The sequence below is a fragment of the Fonsecaea multimorphosa genome (genome assembly GCF_000836435.1).
Source record: "Fonsecaea multimorphosa CBS 102226 unplaced genomic scaffold supercont1.1, whole genome shotgun sequence".
In the NCBI taxonomy this organism is placed as follows: domain Eukaryota; kingdom Fungi; phylum Ascomycota; class Eurotiomycetes; order Chaetothyriales; family Herpotrichiellaceae; genus Fonsecaea; species Fonsecaea multimorphosa.
The window spans coordinates 2,477,663-2,495,500 of NW_015971635.1; the positions used below are offsets into that span (position 1 = coordinate 2,477,663).

The 17,838-nt window shown below is 53.1% G+C and overlaps 6 protein-coding genes across 6 annotated transcripts; 4 read left to right on the top strand and 2 right to left on the bottom strand.

Annotated features, from left to right (window-relative positions):
- Positions 1 to 21: 21 nt before the first annotated feature.
- Positions 22 to 3,504, top strand: Z520_00935 (uncharacterized protein; the record flags this gene model as incomplete). Its single annotated transcript, XM_016771453.1, has 1 exon — positions 22 to 3,504. One exon carries the CDS (start codon positions 22 to 24, stop codon positions 3,502 to 3,504), a length of 3,483 nt encoding a protein of 1,160 aa, XP_016638363.1.
- A 2,156-nt stretch (positions 3,505 to 5,660) lies between these two features.
- On the top strand, positions 5,661 to 6,328 carry Z520_00936 (uncharacterized protein; the record flags this gene model as incomplete). Its single annotated transcript, XM_016771454.1, has 3 exons — positions 5,661 to 5,778; positions 5,865 to 6,041; positions 6,105 to 6,328. 3 exons carry the CDS (start codon positions 5,661 to 5,663, stop codon positions 6,326 to 6,328), a joined length of 519 nt encoding a protein of 172 aa, XP_016638364.1.
- A 769-nt stretch (positions 6,329 to 7,097) lies between these two features.
- Z520_00937 (uncharacterized protein) lies at positions 7,098 to 8,138 on the top strand (the record flags this gene model as incomplete). The annotated part of the gene is made up of 1 exon (XM_016771455.1): positions 7,098 to 8,138. One exon carries the CDS (start codon positions 7,098 to 7,100, stop codon positions 8,136 to 8,138), a length of 1,041 nt encoding a protein of 346 aa, XP_016638365.1.
- Positions 8,139 to 9,913: 1,775 nt separating this feature from the next.
- On the top strand, positions 9,914 to 11,671 carry Z520_00938 (uncharacterized protein; the record flags this gene model as incomplete). The annotated part of the gene is made up of 2 exons (XM_016771456.1): positions 9,914 to 10,134; positions 10,195 to 11,671. The coding sequence occupies 2 exons, from the start codon at positions 9,914 to 9,916 to the stop codon at positions 11,669 to 11,671; spliced, it is 1,698 nt and encodes a 565-aa protein (XP_016638366.1).
- Positions 11,672 to 12,543: 872 nt separating this feature from the next.
- On the bottom strand, positions 12,544 to 14,292 carry Z520_00939 (uncharacterized protein; the record flags this gene model as incomplete). Its single annotated transcript, XM_016771457.1, has 1 exon — positions 12,544 to 14,292. One exon carries the CDS (start codon positions 14,290 to 14,292, stop codon positions 12,544 to 12,546), a length of 1,749 nt encoding a protein of 582 aa, XP_016638367.1.
- A 2,027-nt stretch (positions 14,293 to 16,319) lies between these two features.
- On the bottom strand, positions 16,320 to 17,135 carry Z520_00940 (uncharacterized protein; the record flags this gene model as incomplete). Its single annotated transcript, XM_016771458.1, has 1 exon — positions 16,320 to 17,135. One exon carries the CDS (start codon positions 17,133 to 17,135, stop codon positions 16,320 to 16,322), a length of 816 nt encoding a protein of 271 aa, XP_016638368.1.
- Between the last annotated feature and the right edge of the window lie 703 nt (positions 17,136 to 17,838).

The window sequence follows — 17,838 nt, forward strand, 5'->3', positions numbered from 1 at the left end:
TGCGGGAAACTGGCCGCTCCCATGGACGTCGACGTGCGTCCCAGGAAGAAGAGACGGTTCTTTGTCGACGACCCTGAAGTTCTGCCCGAACATGTTTCCTCTTCCGTGAACGCATCCAGCAGACCAACTTCCGCCACCTCGTCTACCGGCCACGACTCCGAACCCTGTCCAGCGAATCCGGTGGATGCCCAGAGCGACGTCGACAACGAGGGACCTCAAGCTTTCGACGCTGAAACATTCCGCGCGTTTGTCGGAGAAGAAGTTTCACAAGATGTCGTGGACAAGGTGGAGGCTGCCTCCAATGGCAATCTCGAGCGAGCAATCAACATGTACTTGGATGGGTCGTGGAAAACAGCTGCAGCATCGCAGACGAGGACGTCACTGCCTTCGAGAAGTGTAGGCTCGTGGCTGAGTGCACCTGCTTCTTCCAGCGGCAATGTCACAGTACCACCACAAGCAAACCTGAAAGAGACCGGCTCGAAGACGGTAGCGGTAGCAACAATGCCCACTGAACGGTACGTTGGGTCATTTGGCGTGGGGGCATGGATGACCAAAAGCGGGACAGGCCTGATTGCTCATGGTGAATCAGTGAGGATAGAAAGATCAAAGATTGCTCCCAAGACGAAAATTGGAAGAGGCGGAAAATTGGTGACGGTGGTCGGCAGGAACCAAAAGGCCGATGTGATCACACGATTTACAAACATGAGGGGTGAAGAGCTTGGTCGTCTACCTGAGGAGACGGCCTCTTGGATGTCATCTTTGCTGGACCAAAAGATCTGCCGCTTCGAGGGGACCTGCGTCTTCGCGCCTGACCGTGTCCGAGTCAATGACACAGTCTACCTGCAGCTTCGTGCGTACCTCCTCAAGACGGCCTTTGAGGCAAATGCTTTTGTCAAGCCAAAGGATGACAACCGCGCTACAGGGTTCTTCGAAGAGAAGGAGAGCAGCGACGAAAAGGATCTTCGCCTGCGACAAGTGGCTCTCGTCAAATTATTTGAGGAAGTAAACCTCAACCCAACCACAACTAGTGAAGCAACTGCAAGGCACAAGAAGCAGGGTCTGCTGAGAGCTGCTGAGATGGCAGAGCAGTACGACAAAGACAAGGAAGCCAAAGGCAAATCAGGCATATCTACGCCCGTCTCCGAGGACGAGGAGGGAGAAGAGCTGGAGGAAGATCAATTAGATACGCTCTACCGGAAGGCACAGTCATTTGATTTCAATACACCAGAAGCCAACCCGGCGCCAACGTTCCAACTGGAACTACGAAAATATCAGAAACAGGCTCTGCATTGGATGCTTAGCAAAGAACGAGACGAAAAGTCCGACAAGCAACAATCAATGCATCCGCTTTGGGAAGAGTATTCCTGGCCCACAAAAGACGCCAATGATGAACTACTTCCTCTTGTTGAAGGACAAGACAAGTTCTACGTCAATCTCTACTCTGGGGAAATCAGTCTTGACTTCCCTATCCAGGAACAGAACTGCCTGGGAGGTATTTTGGCTGACGAAATGGGACTCGGCAAGACGATCGAGATCTACAGCCTGATACATTCCAATCGTTCACAAATCGACCTGGACGCCGCTGGTCAGGCCATGACATCCGTCAATCATCTTCCCCGTCTGCCTCAATCGTCAACGTCAGTGGAACCAGCACCATGTACGACGTTAGTTGTGGCGCCCATGTCCCTGTTGGCGCAGTGGGAGAGCGAAGCTGTCAAATGTTCCGAACCAGGCTCTTTGAGGACCATGGTCTATTATGGCAGCGAGAAGTCGGCCAATTTACAGACCCTGTGTTCTGCCGCGAATGCTGCCTCGGCTCCAAATGTCATTATCACAAGTTACGGCACCGTTCTCTCAGAATTTGGACAAGTGTCAGCTGCTGGAGGCGATCGTGCATCTCATGGCGGCCTGTTCTCCGTGGATTTTCACCGGGTCATTCTTGACGAGGCTCACACCATCAAAAACAGGCAGGCAAAGACGTCCAAGGCTTGTTATGAGATAAAGGCAAAGCATAGATGGGTCCTGACTGGAACACCCATTGTCAACCGTCTGGAAGATTTGTTCAGCTTGGTTAGATTCCTGAAAGTCGAACCTTGGAGCAACTTCTCCTTCTGGAAAACGTTCATTACGGTGCCCTTTGAGTCAAAGGAGATTGCGCGCGCCCTCAATGTTGTTCAGACCGTCTTGGAACCTCTGGTGTTGAGAAGAACGAAAGACATGAAAACACCCGAAGGCGAAGCGCTCGTGCCGCTTCCTCCAAAGACGGTCGTTGTTGAAGAAGTCGAGCTCACTAAGACAGAACGCGAAGTATACGATTTGATTCTCACACGGGCCAAGCGTGCTTTTAATGAATCCGTGGCTGCCGGCACTCTTCTAAAGTCATACACGACAATCTTTGCACAGATTCTCCGCCTGCGGCAGTCTTGCTGTCATCCTGTCCTGACCCGGAACAAGGAGATTGTGGCAGATGAAGAAGACGCTGCTGTTGCGGCTGCGGCTGATGAGAACGGATTTGCCGATGACATGGATTTGCAAGAACTCATAAATCGGTTCACCAAGGACAGTGATCTTGCAGAAAAAGACAATCCGACATCGAAGGATCCAATCACCACATTCACCACCCATGCCTTGCGCCAAATCCAGCAGGAATCAAGTGGCGAGTGTCCGTTATGCTATGAGGAACCAATGGTCAACCCTGCCGTTACTACTTGTTGGCACAGTGCCTGCAAAGAGTGTTTGGAGAAGTTGATCGCGGTGCAGACGGACAAAGGAGACATCCCTCGCTGCTTTTCATGCAGAGAAGCCATCAACCCGAGAGATGTCTTTGAAGTTGTTAAGCACAACAGTCCACCTGCATATTCTGACTCGGAGGAAGACATGTACGCGGCCGACGAGAGTGTTACGAGACCTACCAAGATCTCGCTCCGCCGCTTACATCCGTACTCACCGACTGCGTCAACATCAGCAAAGATTGCGGCGCTGCTGCAGCATCTGTCCGCCTTACCCCGAGATACGAAATCGGTTGTGTTCTCGCAGTTCACGTCCTTTCTCGACCTTATCGCTCCACAACTAGCGAAGCACGGCTTCTCCTACCTCCGGTTTGATGGCACCATGTCACAGAAGGTACGAGCACAAGTCATTCGGGCATTCAATGCGGAGAACACGTCCGACCCTAAAGCGCCTCGCATCTTGCTGCTTTCTCTCAGGGCTGGTGGGGTGGGGTTAAACCTCACGGCGGCGAGCCGGTGCTACATGATGGACCCTTGGTGGAGTTTTGCGGTTGAAGCACAAGCGATCGATCGAGTGCACCGCATGGGCCAGACGCAGAAAGTTGAGGTGATTAGGTTTGTGACCAAGGAGAGCATTGAAGGAAGGATGCTTCGGGTGCAAGAGAGGAAGATGGCGGTTGCAGGAAGCCTGGGCGTTGGCCAATCGGGGGCGGGTGAAAGTGAAGAGGAGAGGAAGAAGAGACGCATCGAAGAGCTTGAGATGTTGCTCGGTTGAACGTGAGAATAGGACCTTGCCTCTTGAAAAGGCCCCTTCTTCAGAGGTTATAGCTTGTTGAGCTGGCCCGGCTCATGCAAGGTTAGTCATAAGGCCGCCGGCATAAGGACCTCGGGAGGTAAGGTGGTGATTACCTCCGCGAAAACCGCGGGCGACTCTTACTTGATAGAGACACGAGGCGGCAGTCCCGTGCAGCAGCCGAGCGATATGTAATGCTAGCTATGGATTCGAACAAAGGTTTTCGCGACAGCTCCTTTGGCTACCTAGGTCCCGAGCTACCTATTCGCACACGGCAAGTCGCTTTCGCCGGTTGGATCGCCATGTCTTTCCCCAAGAAGTTTGGTGCACCGAGTGGCATTGTGTTTGGACTGCTTTGCCAGCAGAAAGCCATGATTCTCCTGTGTCGGTCGGATGCAAGGGCCGTAATAATATCGAATCCATATGTTGAATCTCGGCCTAGCCTCGTCCAACGAAGAGATATTCGCGCGTAAGTCAGGGGGCATCCATCCATTCAGATTCGGCGCCGAGATTGTGTATGCTAAAGAGAGGTACTCGGTACTGTATGATCCAAATCTTTGCTCTTACCCCGGGTTTTCCAGTTATGATTCCCTGGAATACCAGGACGCCAGCTGGCTCTTGGGATCAGCAATATTCAAATAAATAAATCCGCGATATCTCCCAACTGCAACGGGTGTTCGAGAGACACTTGAGGAAAGTCCAGTCCGCAAGGTTAGGTTCTCCCTGAACAAGGCACGCTCGAAGGCGAGAGAGGCTCGCCATCTTGGACGACGACGCACCGTCAGTATCAGTATCAGTAATACCGGCGAAAGGGGGAGCCTCTTCTTTCAGCAATCTGCGCTGGGTTTCGAATCGTGACCATGGGACAACAAAGTCTTGATCCGGTTTCGTAATCATACCGGATGAGCAAACATCGTAGTTCTTCGTCGACCGTGACAGCTGGGACTTGAATGTTGCCGAAACTCTAGTATTAAGGAAGGATCGGCACGGTATGGCTATCACTAGAAGCTTGCACGGTCTTCTACAAGTATGCGAGTAGGTAGACTCTACCTACGCCGGTCATTCTAGGGATTACGGGCTACATGATGAACCCCAGGCTTTTTCTTTCCGACTTTCCTGGTTTCTCTCAGTGGTCGACGCCGTGGGTTGTGATGCCCGAGAAACGTGAAACGAGACAGATTTGGATACGCGAAATGAGGGATCTTATTGTTCAGGGTTCTCGATAACTAACATGATCGAAAGAGCAAGACGGAGTTCCGTACTATTTCTTGCTTGACCCCGGTATCTGGATCTTGAGTGACTCAGGTTGCTCCCCCGAGTCGTCACCGGACGTATCAGTACAGTGAAGTTCCATGGTATTCAGACTGCAAGTCATCTCTGTCGCGGTAGATGGAGTTCCTCCATGTGGCGGGCATGAATGAATGAATGGTTACAAGCCTAGGCAGGGGTCGATATTTTAATACTTCGCTGGTGAGCAGCTGCGGGTCTGGCGATTTACTAGGACTTGGGTCAATGCTACTCCATTACCAATGAGGAAGTCTTTGGAATAGAGCTTGAGCTTTACAAACACCCCAATAGCGGAACAAGGCTCAAGCTTTTGCGAGTACGTCAGTCACCGATCAGTAGTTCCTTGCTCAGTTTAGTCCATGTGGTATCTCTGTCGTGCTACTCAGTAAGTCTCATAGACGCCGAGGACGCATTTGGAGCGAACCCAAATCGGGTAGTAGTTGAACTTTGGAAAGTCAACTTGGCTTGAAAGATTCTCGTGAGTAGTACGTGCTCAATCATGCGCTGCGGTCATGAATCATACCTAGGTATGATTTGTCGTACGCCCCGAGACAAGTCATGGATGAGCTGGAAACCACCATTTGTTGGCTTTCGACTCCGTACGAGACTTTTGCACGCGTGGTCCTGTCGCCTAGAGCAGATTACTGACATGAGCGAGCGCTTCAGCAACGTCCCAGAACCGAATCTGAGATTGTCGTTCGATGTCGAGCCTTTATAAAGCCTACGGGCCGTGGCCAGTGACTTCTTTTTCGCAGCACTGCCCCCAACCCGTTGTGGCACTTTCTTCACAGGCCTGCAGACCAGAGAGCGTTCCAATATTTTGTTGAGAAGCCACGGACACACCCATCATCATGACTAGCCCACGAGTGAAGGAGCTGATTCGAGAGAACGCCGAGTTTGCGAAGACATGGTCGTCGCCATTCACGATGAAGCAGATGCGGGAAGTGCTCACCGACCCGGTCATTTGCCGTAAGTTGATGGGAACCAACTCAAGCTGAAAGGAGGCCCCATGGTTCGGCTGCTAACACATTGAATTGATCTTTGCCGTTCCAAAGTGACATGCATGGACCCACGAGTCGTGCCTGAACAGTTTTTGGGGTCCCATCCGATGATTGCCGTGTTTCGAAACGCCGGTGGACGTGCCACTCCCGACGTCGTGCGTACGATCAACACCTTGCAAAGCCTCGCCTATAAGGTCCAAAAGGCGACGGTGATGGTCGTGCACCATACAGGTACTTATGAAGATTGTGGGCCTTTTATTGTCTTTCACAAGCTGATAAATGCGCATTGCTTAGATTGCGGGATGACGCACCTGACTGATGAAGGCATCAAGAAGGATATCCTCGAGCGCGGCATTGATGGAGCCGAAGGGATCAACTTTGGCTGTTTCAGGGGAGAAGACATCAAGAAGTCGGTTCTGGACGACGTCCAAACGTTGAAGGCGGAGCGATTGCTCAAAGATGTCGAGGTTCGAGGCTTTGTGCTGACCACCGAGACCGGGCTTCTCGAGGAGCTTTGAATCATTGCTATGTCGCAAGGATGGAATGATTTCAGCAGATGGCTATATCAACCATGCACACGTACACAATACTGAAATGTTCTGCCATGTCCACTTATAACCCGAGGCTTACAGGGCCGTTCGAAGGCTTTTGGCCAAAGGCCTCAAACGGCTACCAGGTAGTCAGTCATGGCCTTGACAGTCTTTACAAGTCTTGGCATCCCTGACAGTCACAGCGCCGACGAGGTCTGATCACGTGTGGACGGAAAGAACAACCACGTGACAAGAGCGGAACAAGAACGGAAAAAACACGGGCAGAAAGAGCGAAATATGACATCATCGGTAGGAAACGGAGGAAACGTAGCTCTGGAGGAAGCAACATCCGTGTCTCTACTGTTATCTTCCGGTGGGACATGGTCCTGGCTAATGCAGGTACAAAACCATTTCGTCAGCAAACTGCGAAAGAATAACGGGAGAGAATAACGGCAAGGCATACCCAGTGGAAGGATTCGGACACGCTGCTTTCTCAACATCCGGTATTGCGGTTGACGCGGCAGGATGTTGGAGGTGACTCGATTGGCCGCTCAGTCGCATCGCCTGCAACCCGCATAATAGCTTTTGCTTACACATCTTATAAGGATGAGGGTGTCCCGAACCTCTTGTCCTGGTATAAGAAGGGACTGGGTGACGCTCTCGAGTTGATCGAAATCGATAACAACAACAACAATCACCTTCCAAACAAACCAAGTTCACATCACAAACCCTCAGGAGAAATACATAGCACAAAACAATGTCGAGCCTCAAGCCTCTTGTTCTACTAACCGGGCCCAATGGGTTCGTTGGAGCCCATGTCCTCTCGACGCTCATCAGCCACAACTACCGTGTCCGAGGCACCCTGCGGTCGCTTTCCAAGGCCAACTTTGTCGCCCAGAAATATCCCGAAGCCACCAAATCGGGAGACCTCACATTCGTCGAAGTGCCAGACATCCAAGCCCCCGGCGCGCTGGACCAGGCTGTTGAGGGTGTAGATTATATCTGTCACGTCGCGAGCCCCTATTTCATCTCCTCGACAGATCCGATCAAGGAGCTGGTGGAGCCGGCCGTGAACGGGACGCGGAATGTGGTGTCTTCGGCATTGAAATCCAAAACGTTGAAGAGAATGACCATCATGAGCTCGTTCGCGAGCGTGGTGGATCTCTCCAAGAACCCTCGGCCGGGATACAAGTATACCTCGGACGATTGGGATCCGGTCACCATGGAGGAGGCGGCAAAGGATGGATACTTGGGCTATCACGCTTCCAAGACATTTGCTGAGCGCGCGGCGTGGGACATGTGGCGAAGCGCAAAGGACAAGGGCGAGATCAGCTGGGATCTAGTTACATTCTGTCCGCCCATGGTTTACGGGCCCCCGATCCAGGAGGTGGACGCTGCGAAAGGGGTTGATGGCTTGAACACGAGTATCAGGAGACTCATCACTTCTATTCAGGGCAAGGACCCAGCCTATGCGCCCAAAGTCGCCACTGCGGGGTTGCCAGCGTGGGTGGACGTAAGAGATGTGGCGGAAGCGCACTTGAGGAGTCTGCAGTTGGACAAGGGCGTGAGCGAGAGGTTCTTGCTCTGCGGCGGAATCGATTCCTTCGAGGACGGGCTCGCTGGACTAAGGGCGAAGGGAGAGAAAGGACTGGGGGAAGAAGGGGTGCATTGTGATCCGAGCAAGCATTTCAGCCTCGACCGAAGCAAGGCGGAGCATGTGCTGAAATTGGAGATTACGCCGTTCCAGAAGACGGTCGAGGATACGTGGGAGGCTGTCAAGAAGTTGGGCTTGATTTGAGCACATAAAGAGCATTGTAGCATATGGGTTATTGGCGGTTGTTGTGCATGGTGAACAAGGCGTTTGTTACATCGAGGTTTAGCCAGTCCAAAGAAGCTATGAGCAGCTTTTGTTTCTCCTTGAGGATTTGTTCTCTGTTAGCCGCAATGGCCAACCTTGTGTTTAATGATTGCTGATACTCCGTGCTGATACCTCAGCCCGGAAGAGCGGCCACATGGTTGTAATTAATGCGCAGCACCTTTTCTCTTTGGTCAAACGCAGGTGTCGGACTGCCGCGAGAGTTTCGTTTTAGGTTGCACTAATAGTTGTTAGGCAGGTAATGGTGCTCCGAAAATGGCGACATTCGACGACCAGTCAACGACAGAGCAAAGAAGATTTTCCTAAACGGGAGTTCATGCAGGATTAGTCAGACATTCTATCAGCTCCAGGGGAAGAGGTGATGTCGCTTTTGATTGGGATCGGGATACGAGGCGTACAGATGAAGCATGTGGACGTGGGACACGGGATTGCATTGGGGAGAATCTGTAGAGGAGCAATCGCTTACCTGGTAGAGTATGGCGATGTGCGAGGGAGTTAGAATGGGGTTGATCAGAGATAAAGGTGAAGGCTAAAGGTTGTGAAGCGGGAAGTTGTAATGCCGCAGGGGAAGAAAGTTGAGCCTCGGACGAGAAAACGATCTCGCGCGAAGGAAAGGCACGAAGGGTGATCAAATGGTGTTCAGTCTGACATGTCTGGCAGGTCAAATTACAGACTGCGCCCACTAATAAAGGCTCGAGCTATTCGGAAAACTCCCCTGTCAGACGGCGCTTAGGTGCGCGACTAGCCTTGTTGGAGTCTCGCGCGATCGACTTTCTCTTTCTCGCGCGCCATGACTTTATCTGGGAATTACGATACAATTGTCCCTCGAGTGACCGAGTCCCCAATGCCAGGCTCTCGCGTCGCTACTCTCCATCTGAGTCTTGCCCTCGTCGCCAGTTTCCACGTTTGTGGATAATGCCCTTCCGGTTTCCCCCTCTCGTCATTGCTCCCGTTTGGCTCTTGGTCCTTGGTCCTCAATCTCTGGACTCGGAAACTGCTCCGCCAGCCGATCCCTTCTTGCGGAACACACGTCCGGACCAGGGCTCGTGTTCGGCAAATGGTCTGCTGAGTGATCCAAGCTGCCTCTCCAGTCTCTATGATGTTGGAAGCGTCATGGTGTGCTAGGTACATAATGAGGTTCGATCCGCCGAGTTGATAGGTGGATGAGGTAGCAGAAGTGACCCCGTTGAAGGAACTGCCAATGGCTAAGCTTCACCAGACCAGCTACCTACCAACCTACCAAACTTACCTACTAGGTAGATACGTAGGAGCTGAGCTCATTGAGGCTCGCTGCCTCGCTGTCGAATGCCATATATGAGACGAACGCCCCGAGCAGCGAGAATGTGACCAGCTTGCCCGCCGTCCACGGTCCACGCTGTCCCAACCTGACCGACTGATAAGTTCTGCCCGGCCCTTCCGCTCGTTTTTCCTCTTGCACTTTTTCCCACTCAACGTTCTACCTGCTGTCCTGCTTCCCAGTCCCTCTTTCACATCTGTGTCTCGCGGTCGGGCAACCGTTTTCACGACATTACAGCATCCATCCCACTCTGGTGGCGACGTCTGAAATCTAGAAATTACCCGCAGCGTCCCCCTTCTACAGAATGCACAACGACGTCCGGGCAAGAGAGCTCCATCATCCCCTCCAGGTTGAACTTGCCCATTCCTAGAGCCGCAAGAGGAAATTTCAAAAACTGACCATGATTTGTCTCCAGCCGGAAGATGAGTGGAAGCTCGAGCAAGGTCTCGCGGCCGCCGAGCTGCCAATCCGCGATCAAACTCTTCCCGACGGCCAATTTATCGAAGATATAGCACTCGACCAAGATGTCATCAGGGAGGTCGAGGAGGCTCGCGCGTACCTCGAAAAAGAGGATATTGATCCCAACAAGGTGTTCGCCGAGGAACGCGAAGGATGGCATGGGTGAGCAGCTAGGTCCTGGTTGCTGCTAGAAAACCCCTTGGCTAACAGACAATTGCCCAGGTATATCGAATGGGAACAGTATCCGGAGAAAAAGGCCCTCGCACACAAAATCATGATCACCAACAAATTCCCCCCTCCGCCAGAGTTCCAGCTCGGTCCTATTCCTGACACAAACCCGGTCCTGGAAGGCGTCCGCTGGAAACAGTGGCACAAGGCCATTGGAGGCCCTCTGACCTCAGTCCCCGAAGAATCATGGCTTCGGGTCATCCAGGAGAAGCACCCCGAAATGCTTCACCTCCTGCAGTTCCCGTACAACGGTGAACCGCCCAAACGATTGGTCACTGCCAAACCCATCACCCCGAATCCCTTGCATTTCATTAGAAACCACGGTGGAATCCCTGACATCAATGCGGATGCATGGGAACTTAAACTCGACGGCCTGGTCAAACATCCCCGCACTTTTACTCTGAAGGATCTGCAGAACGAGGAGATCTTCCCGCGTATGGAGAAACTGGTGACGATCCAATGCTCTGGTACGCGCCGTATCGAGCAGATTAACATGTACGCTGGTGAAGGTGACGAGATGATTAATGCGCCTTGGGCAGAAGGAGCCATCGGCACGGCTCGCTACGTGGGTGTCTCACTCAAGAAGGTCATCAAGCAGTGTGGCGGCATGGCCGAGGGTGGCAAACACCTTGAATTCCACGGGGCGGACACCTACTTCAAGCAGAACGAGGTTATGAACTACCTGGTCAGCGTGCCGTGGTCTAAGGTCAAGGCCAATGAGGTTATGCTCGCCTGGGAGATGAACGGTGAGCCTCTGCCCAAGATCCACGGTTATCCTGTGCGTATGGTCGTCATGGGCTACATCGGAGCCCGTTCGGTGAAATGGGTATACCGCATCCGCGCGCTCCCTCACCCAACCCGGGCCCCCGTGCAGAGCAAGGAGTACCTGTACTTCAACCAGCAAGTGGGCAAGCACAACCAGCTCCCCGTGATGGGGATCCAGATCCAAGAGATGCCCGTCTCCAGCGCCATCATGACCCCGTGGGCCAAGCAGGTCGTGGTGCACGAGGGCAAGATCGCGTGCAAGGGCTGGGCCTACTCGGGCGGCGGCCGCTGGCCGGAACGAGTCGAGCTCTCTGCGGATGGCGGCTTCTCGTGGTACTCGGTGCCCAACGAGAGCCTGTCGACCAAACACAAATGGGCGTGGCGGACCTGGGAGTACGACCTACCCTGCGACGTCGAGGGGTGGATTGAGATAGTCGTGCGCTGCTGGGACAACAGTCTCAACACGCAGCCGCTCGAGGTGCGCAACTCGTGGAATTGGGGGTTGCACGTGACGTCGTCGTGCCACCGGGTCAAGATTTATAGCGTCAACAAGAGCCGGGAGCAGACACGCAAGAGAATCGAGGATTTCGCAAAGAGAGGCGAGTCGCTCGTGCCGATCACCAGGCCGACAGAGTTCCAGACCATGACGCCGGATGAGTATGATGAGTGGTGGTCCAGACACGATCCTCGAGACGTGGATGAATGAGCATGATCTTCAGAATGACCCATCGCCTGTGCGAGCCATAGGACCATCTCACCATTCCCTGTGCATATCGATATTCATCCGTGGTGTGATGAAGACCGCCGTTCAAGAAACTTGTGGTCTGTTTTTGAAAGGGGAGTTTTGGAAGATTTCGCGACCTGGCTTGTTGACGGCGGGTGATAGTGGGTAGTGACGGTGACGGCGACAGAATAGCACCACATTCATATACCTAGCTAGGTAGGCAGCGAGATCAATCTCCACCTGCAGTCTCCAATTCAAAAACCACCTGCAGTTTCATCATGATGTAAAGCACGTTTGGGGGAAAGAAAAGGTGGGTGACCATTCGAGAAGTCCCCAGCCGGACTTGTTGGTGGCTGCTGCTGCTAGATAACTACATACCTAGGTAGGTCCTTGCTGCAGCCTTGTTCGTTTCCATTCATGACTCCGAAACACCTGTGGACGCTTGCAAGAACTACCATCAACCCACATCACAACAACAACAAAGAGTAGAGAACCACGAAGTGATACCTAATTACCTAGGTAGTCCCCATAAACATTGATCAATCCACATACGCACCTTCCATGCCAAGGGTCCGCTTGTCCCCTCAAATCAAAAAAAGAAAAGAACATTTGCTCAGCCGTCAGTCTTGTAACCATGCTGGGTATCATGAATGCTTTCTGTGGTCGAAAAAAAAAGGTCCAAAATCCAAGCAGCCTCCCATAACTTGTGTCTGATCAAATGCAAAAATGTTCGTAATCGTTTCGTTCCAGTTCGTGTCGTGAGTTGGAAGTGTGTGGTACTCCAGTGAATCAATAGTGATAGATCGCAGCGTGAGCTCCTATTCGCTGCTGTTCCAGTTCCTTTCGAGACCTTTTCATCCGCGTTGCGCACTGGACGAAGTCCCTTCGCCGTAATCTTCGACCGGACCATTTCGCTGATCATCCCGAGACTCGGTCATCGGTCTCAGCGCATATTGAGGTGGTTCCGCACCCAATTCGTCGTTGGTCAACCCCGCCAACGGCCTTCTGGCAGGACTCAATCTCCTCGATGGTCCTTCGCCGCTTGAACTATCTCTCGTCAAATGGTGCGGTCGCATAGGAAGGCCAGTGTTACTAGCACGCCGCGATGAAGATCCCTGAGGGTTGTGACCGTGCATCGTTTCCAGGTCTTCGTACTCGAGCTCTGGTCCGTGGTAGTCTTCCATGATTGCGCCGCCCCAGGCTCCATCGTTTCTATCCGAGCTGCCATAGCCCGGCGGGCTTGGGGGAACGTCTTCGTAGACCGGCGGCATTTCTTCGTCCCAGCTGATGCCCATGCCTGCACGTTCGGTGACGACCAAGCCGAACTGCATCCTCAATACACGCGCAGCACCGGTGGGAGTGACCAAGGAGGGGTTCTTGTTCGGGCAGAACTCTTCGGCGACAATCAACTCGATCACCAAGTTGTGTTTGACTTCGATTCCTGTGTTAGACTCGACATCACAACAGGCCTTGTGGCTCGATTTAGTTGCCACAGACGCTTCGAACTCCATCGTGATTTCTCCTCCGATGGTGTCAAAGTCAGTCTTCCAGCCGGTTTTCAGCTCATCGCTCCCTAACACTCTTGTTTCTGAGTGCAAAATTGATTTCCCTTCGCTGACTTTGTGAGCGTGCTTGGAACACGGGGTCGAGATGACCTTGGAGTGCTCCTCGATCCGCCAAGCCATCTTCCTCAGCCGCCATCGGATCTGGCTTTCAGCTCTCTTCTCCACGACGCCGCTCATCGACATGGTGACGGGGAAGACGCCGATGGGGTGGACGATGGGAGGTAGCTGAACACGGCCAGTCAGGTTCGTCGGCGGAAAGATTCGGATGCTAGACTTGTCAGGGCCGGGTTGGATTGCGCGTAGAAGTGTGAGCGGATGGTTCAAGACAATCTTCTCGCCATGAGAAGTAGTTGCAGTTGCCACGAGTGAGTACTGGATCGAGCCCAGCATGGACTGTGTGGATGCAGGCAGATTACCAGGAAACAGATAGGAGAAGGGGAACTGGTTGTCCTCGTCTGCGTAGAATGACTTTGGTTCGGAGAGGAACTGCCACTTCTTGATGTCGTCGATCCTCTCACTGCAATCTTTGCAGTCTTTCCCGACAGGCTTCTTGGTGGTGATGGTTGCTCGCAGCACCATGTCAAACTTATCCAGACGAAGCTCATGGGTCGGATCGTCAACGAGTAACTTCAGGCGACCCGAGAGTAATGCTCCGGAGGAGGTGCTCGGGGTTCCGTACAGTACTAGAGGAGGAGACTCTATGACCATGTCAAATCGACCCGGGTGTGTGGGCACGACTCTTGGGGAATGACCCGAGGTTCTGTCCTTAGATTTGCTGCCATGGCGACCGGTCAGCGACAGGCGTTTCTGGTTGCGTGAGTCACGATCTTTGGCTTCATCGTGTTTCTTGTCTTTCTTAGGATGGAGTAAGGAATCCATTGAGAAAGAGGGTCTTCTTGAAGGAGGGTTAGAGGGGATCTCGAAGTGGTTAGCTGTCAATTTGCGGTGGAGGGCATTGACAACGTCGTTGACAGTCGTAGCGGGTGTCTGTCGTGGAGAGGTTGAAGTGCCGTGATGAATTTGAATGCGCGATGGCATGATGCTGGAACTAAGAATCGAAAAAAACAGTACGAGTAAGTGGGTGACGCAGCGCGCAGCCGACACCAACTCGCGAATAGGCGAGATCGGGGCAGGCAGTGGGGGCGATGAGGTAGTCCGTGCAGGGGCGTTCGTTCGCTGGACTCCGGGGGGACTTGGGGAGCCAAGGACCAGATTTCAGTGGGTGCCTTTAACTGAGAGGTCAGAGGGCGAGACCCCGGATGCCTCTAAATGTCTTGACCGCGCCAAAAGTCTGAAAGTCTGGGGGATGTGCAGATGGCTCGCTGGAATATTCGGTGCAGTCTTCGATAACCTTCGGCTCGATCTGGTGATGTTGGACTGACAAAGTTTTCTTGGATGAGAGAGCGAAAGAAATTGCCAAAGACTGAATGAAAGACTGACTGGGAGAAAGTTTTTTTTACATCAGGTCATGAGCCATATGCGCCCGTCTTTGTATGTTCAGCCGCGTTGGGCGGTCGGTGACCAAAGCAGTAGGAGGGAGCAGCACTATGAATAATGGAAACTCGATCAGGGCAAAGTCAGTTCCTCAACTTCCATCTCGCCATGTGCTGTCCTCGTTTTTCTCATGCCACTAAGGCCACTGCTCCCAAGGTTGGTACGACAGTGTTCCACCACCTGGATCATTTCACCATTACGAGTACTGCACCATTGCACTATGGCACTATGGCACCATGGCACCATTCCACCCCAGGCTGGTGCCCTTGGAATTTGATCATGGATGAGCCAAAGCTGACATCACCGACAACGCGGCCAACAACCACCACCTCCTCTCCTGGACTCTCTAGGAGACTTGTTCCGCGCAGAAATGAACCGACTTGGATCACTCCCATCGCCGATTGGGTCAGTCTCATCTCCATCTGCTGCCATCCTTGTGGGTGCTTGTGGGTGCTTGTGATCCTCGGGGCAGCTGACTACTCTCTACGGTCTAGGTACCGCCGCAAGCCATCGTACGACGTGTCGCCGACGAATCCCTGCTTCCCCTGGCCACCGCCATCGCTCAGCCAAATCGCTTTCTTCAGTACCCGGGCTACCAAGGATCCAATAATGGCCACCGGAAAACGCCACACTTACTGTACCCCGCAAACTTGAATGAAAACCTGATCGATGGCTGAACATCATGCCCCTCCTCATCCTGGTCACAGAGCTTCGATTCTCAAATATCGCCCAGCGTGCGCGGATAACGCGGCCCTTTCGAGAGCCTTTGGCAGAGAGAAAGGACCTGGACAAGTTCGTGTTGCCATGGCTAGCTAGCCATTAAACAGAAAGCCAAACACGCAGACACGCTACGGTGACATTCCCGCAACTGACTCAGACCGTGGTGCCATCTTGGCCCGTGAGCGCGTCGCCGCGCCTTGCTACAAAAAAAAAAATTTTTTCCCATGTGTCGACGGAGAAGGTCTTCCGTTGGATCTCACTTTACTTGTCCTTCGCTGTTATTACTCCATTATTACTCGATGGAATCCACCAGAAAATCCAATGCCAATGCTTTATTTGGCTCGTGGCTCTCCGATTTATTTTGTTCGTACCACCGAAATTTTCAACATGTCGCTCCAAGCAGTACCGTCGGGCTTCTCCGACACCAGTCAGCCCTGAGAAAATGGGCACGAGAGCGGCCCGAAGTCCAGACGCGGATTCGGCGAGAAATTGTGGTAGCAGCAGGTCGTCCATTCTGTCAATAATTGCGGACTATGTCGTGCTTTCCGCTCCAACAGCAAGGTGGGTTCTAGAAGGACTCTGGCGCGCGACCGGACCTTTTCTGCGCTACCTTGAGCACGTTTCGAGACGGGCGTCTGCAGCAGGCCTTTGTCCTTGTACCACCAGGCTAGCGAGGCCAAGGGACTTGTGACACATGTGTTGGTCACACGGAGAGGGTAACATTTTTCAGCTTCTCCGCCATCTCCGGGCCATCGAACCGGACATGTTCTGTCAAATGTGACAATCCCTTTCGAGTAGTCTCGTAGCCAAATTGGCGTCTGATGTTGACCAGGTCTCTTCCGGGTAGATCATCACCAAATTCCGTATCCAAACCACCAAGCATAAATTCCCGGCCCTGCCACTCCAGCCAGTGCCCCCAGCAATCCCATCTCCAGAACCGCCCAGACCCAGATGGTGCCGACTCCCGGCGCGTCCTTCATGACCGCGTAGTACCCTTTATCATTGGTCAGCTGGATCAAGTAACACCCGGCCACGTTCGCTGTGACCACGTAGATGATGGACCGGAGAAGAACAATCCAGTATTTCACCGAGGCGGGAATGTTGGCGAGCGACGGGGGAAAGAGGTGTCCGTGAAAGAGGGCGATGAAGATGGAGAGCGTGGGAAAGGCGACCAAGACGGTCTGCACGATCAACGGTCGGAAGCGCACCTCTTCGGCGTACTGGTGCATGGCCAGCACGGAGAGGGTGAAGTGCACGGCGCTGAGCGACGACGCAAGCAGCAGCGTGTCGAGCCAGGGATACTCCTCCTCGGGCTCCTGTGGTTGTGCTGACGACGATAGCACCGACGAGTTCGATTCTGGGATGATTTCTCCCCGCTTCCCGATTTTCACCTGCACAATGTTCTCCGGCTGGATGGCACGGGCGTCAATGCCCTTCGCGCCAGCGCCCGACAATTGAGCCTGTCTCTCCGCCGCGATTTCGAGCAGCGTCTTAGTCTTGGTCCTGCCGTTGCCATTGCCATCATGGCCGTGTTGTTCCGTTGTCGTCGTCGCCGTGGTAGTACCCCTATCCGGTCTCGCGAGCGGGATGTCATCCGCGCTGTTGATCGTGGTCGGCCTCGCCGTCGCCGTCGCCGTCTCCTTGGCCCGCCGCTGCTTGCGATTCATCACGCTCGCTCAGAGACGTGCGTAGTTTTGCAATTTGGGGTGTATACCTCGTGCTTCCAGCGCAATCCGATTCGGGAGTCGAGTACTTCTGTAATTCCTGCGTATGTTCTCCGCTTTCAATTCGCGGTGGTGGAAATACTAGGACCAGATGGCATGGTTTGCTCACCAAGTCGCGAAGTTGTATCGGGCCCTTGATTGTCCTCAGAGGGTGTTTTTTCTTTAAGTGGTTCAGCTGGCTTGGGCAGAGATCTGGCTGAGCGATATCACCTAGGTGACCCCTGACAGGTCTATCGTGGGTTGTTGTACTTACAGGGCACGCAGACAGTGTGGAATGGCGAGGGTCTGAAGAGGTGGACGGGCCTCTTCGCTTCCTACTGCCAAGAGATACGGCATGCAAGTCAGCAGCCTTGGGCCCCCTATTCTCTTGGAAACACAGCCTCGTCGACTCTTGCCTTGCCTACCCAGGTAGATATTAAATATGCTAACCTGGTAGGTACCTACTTAGGTATGTACATACATCCTCTACTTATTGCGGCACAGATGTCACGGTTAGAAACCATTACCCGCCAGTCTCGGATGTCAATCACCACTTCTGTGCCATTGATGTTTCAAGCAGGGGCAGAGAAATCTAGAGAGTTTGCATCATTGCAGCATTCTTGATGGTGTGGAGGATCGGCTGTTGCACATCTATAGCAGATCTTGC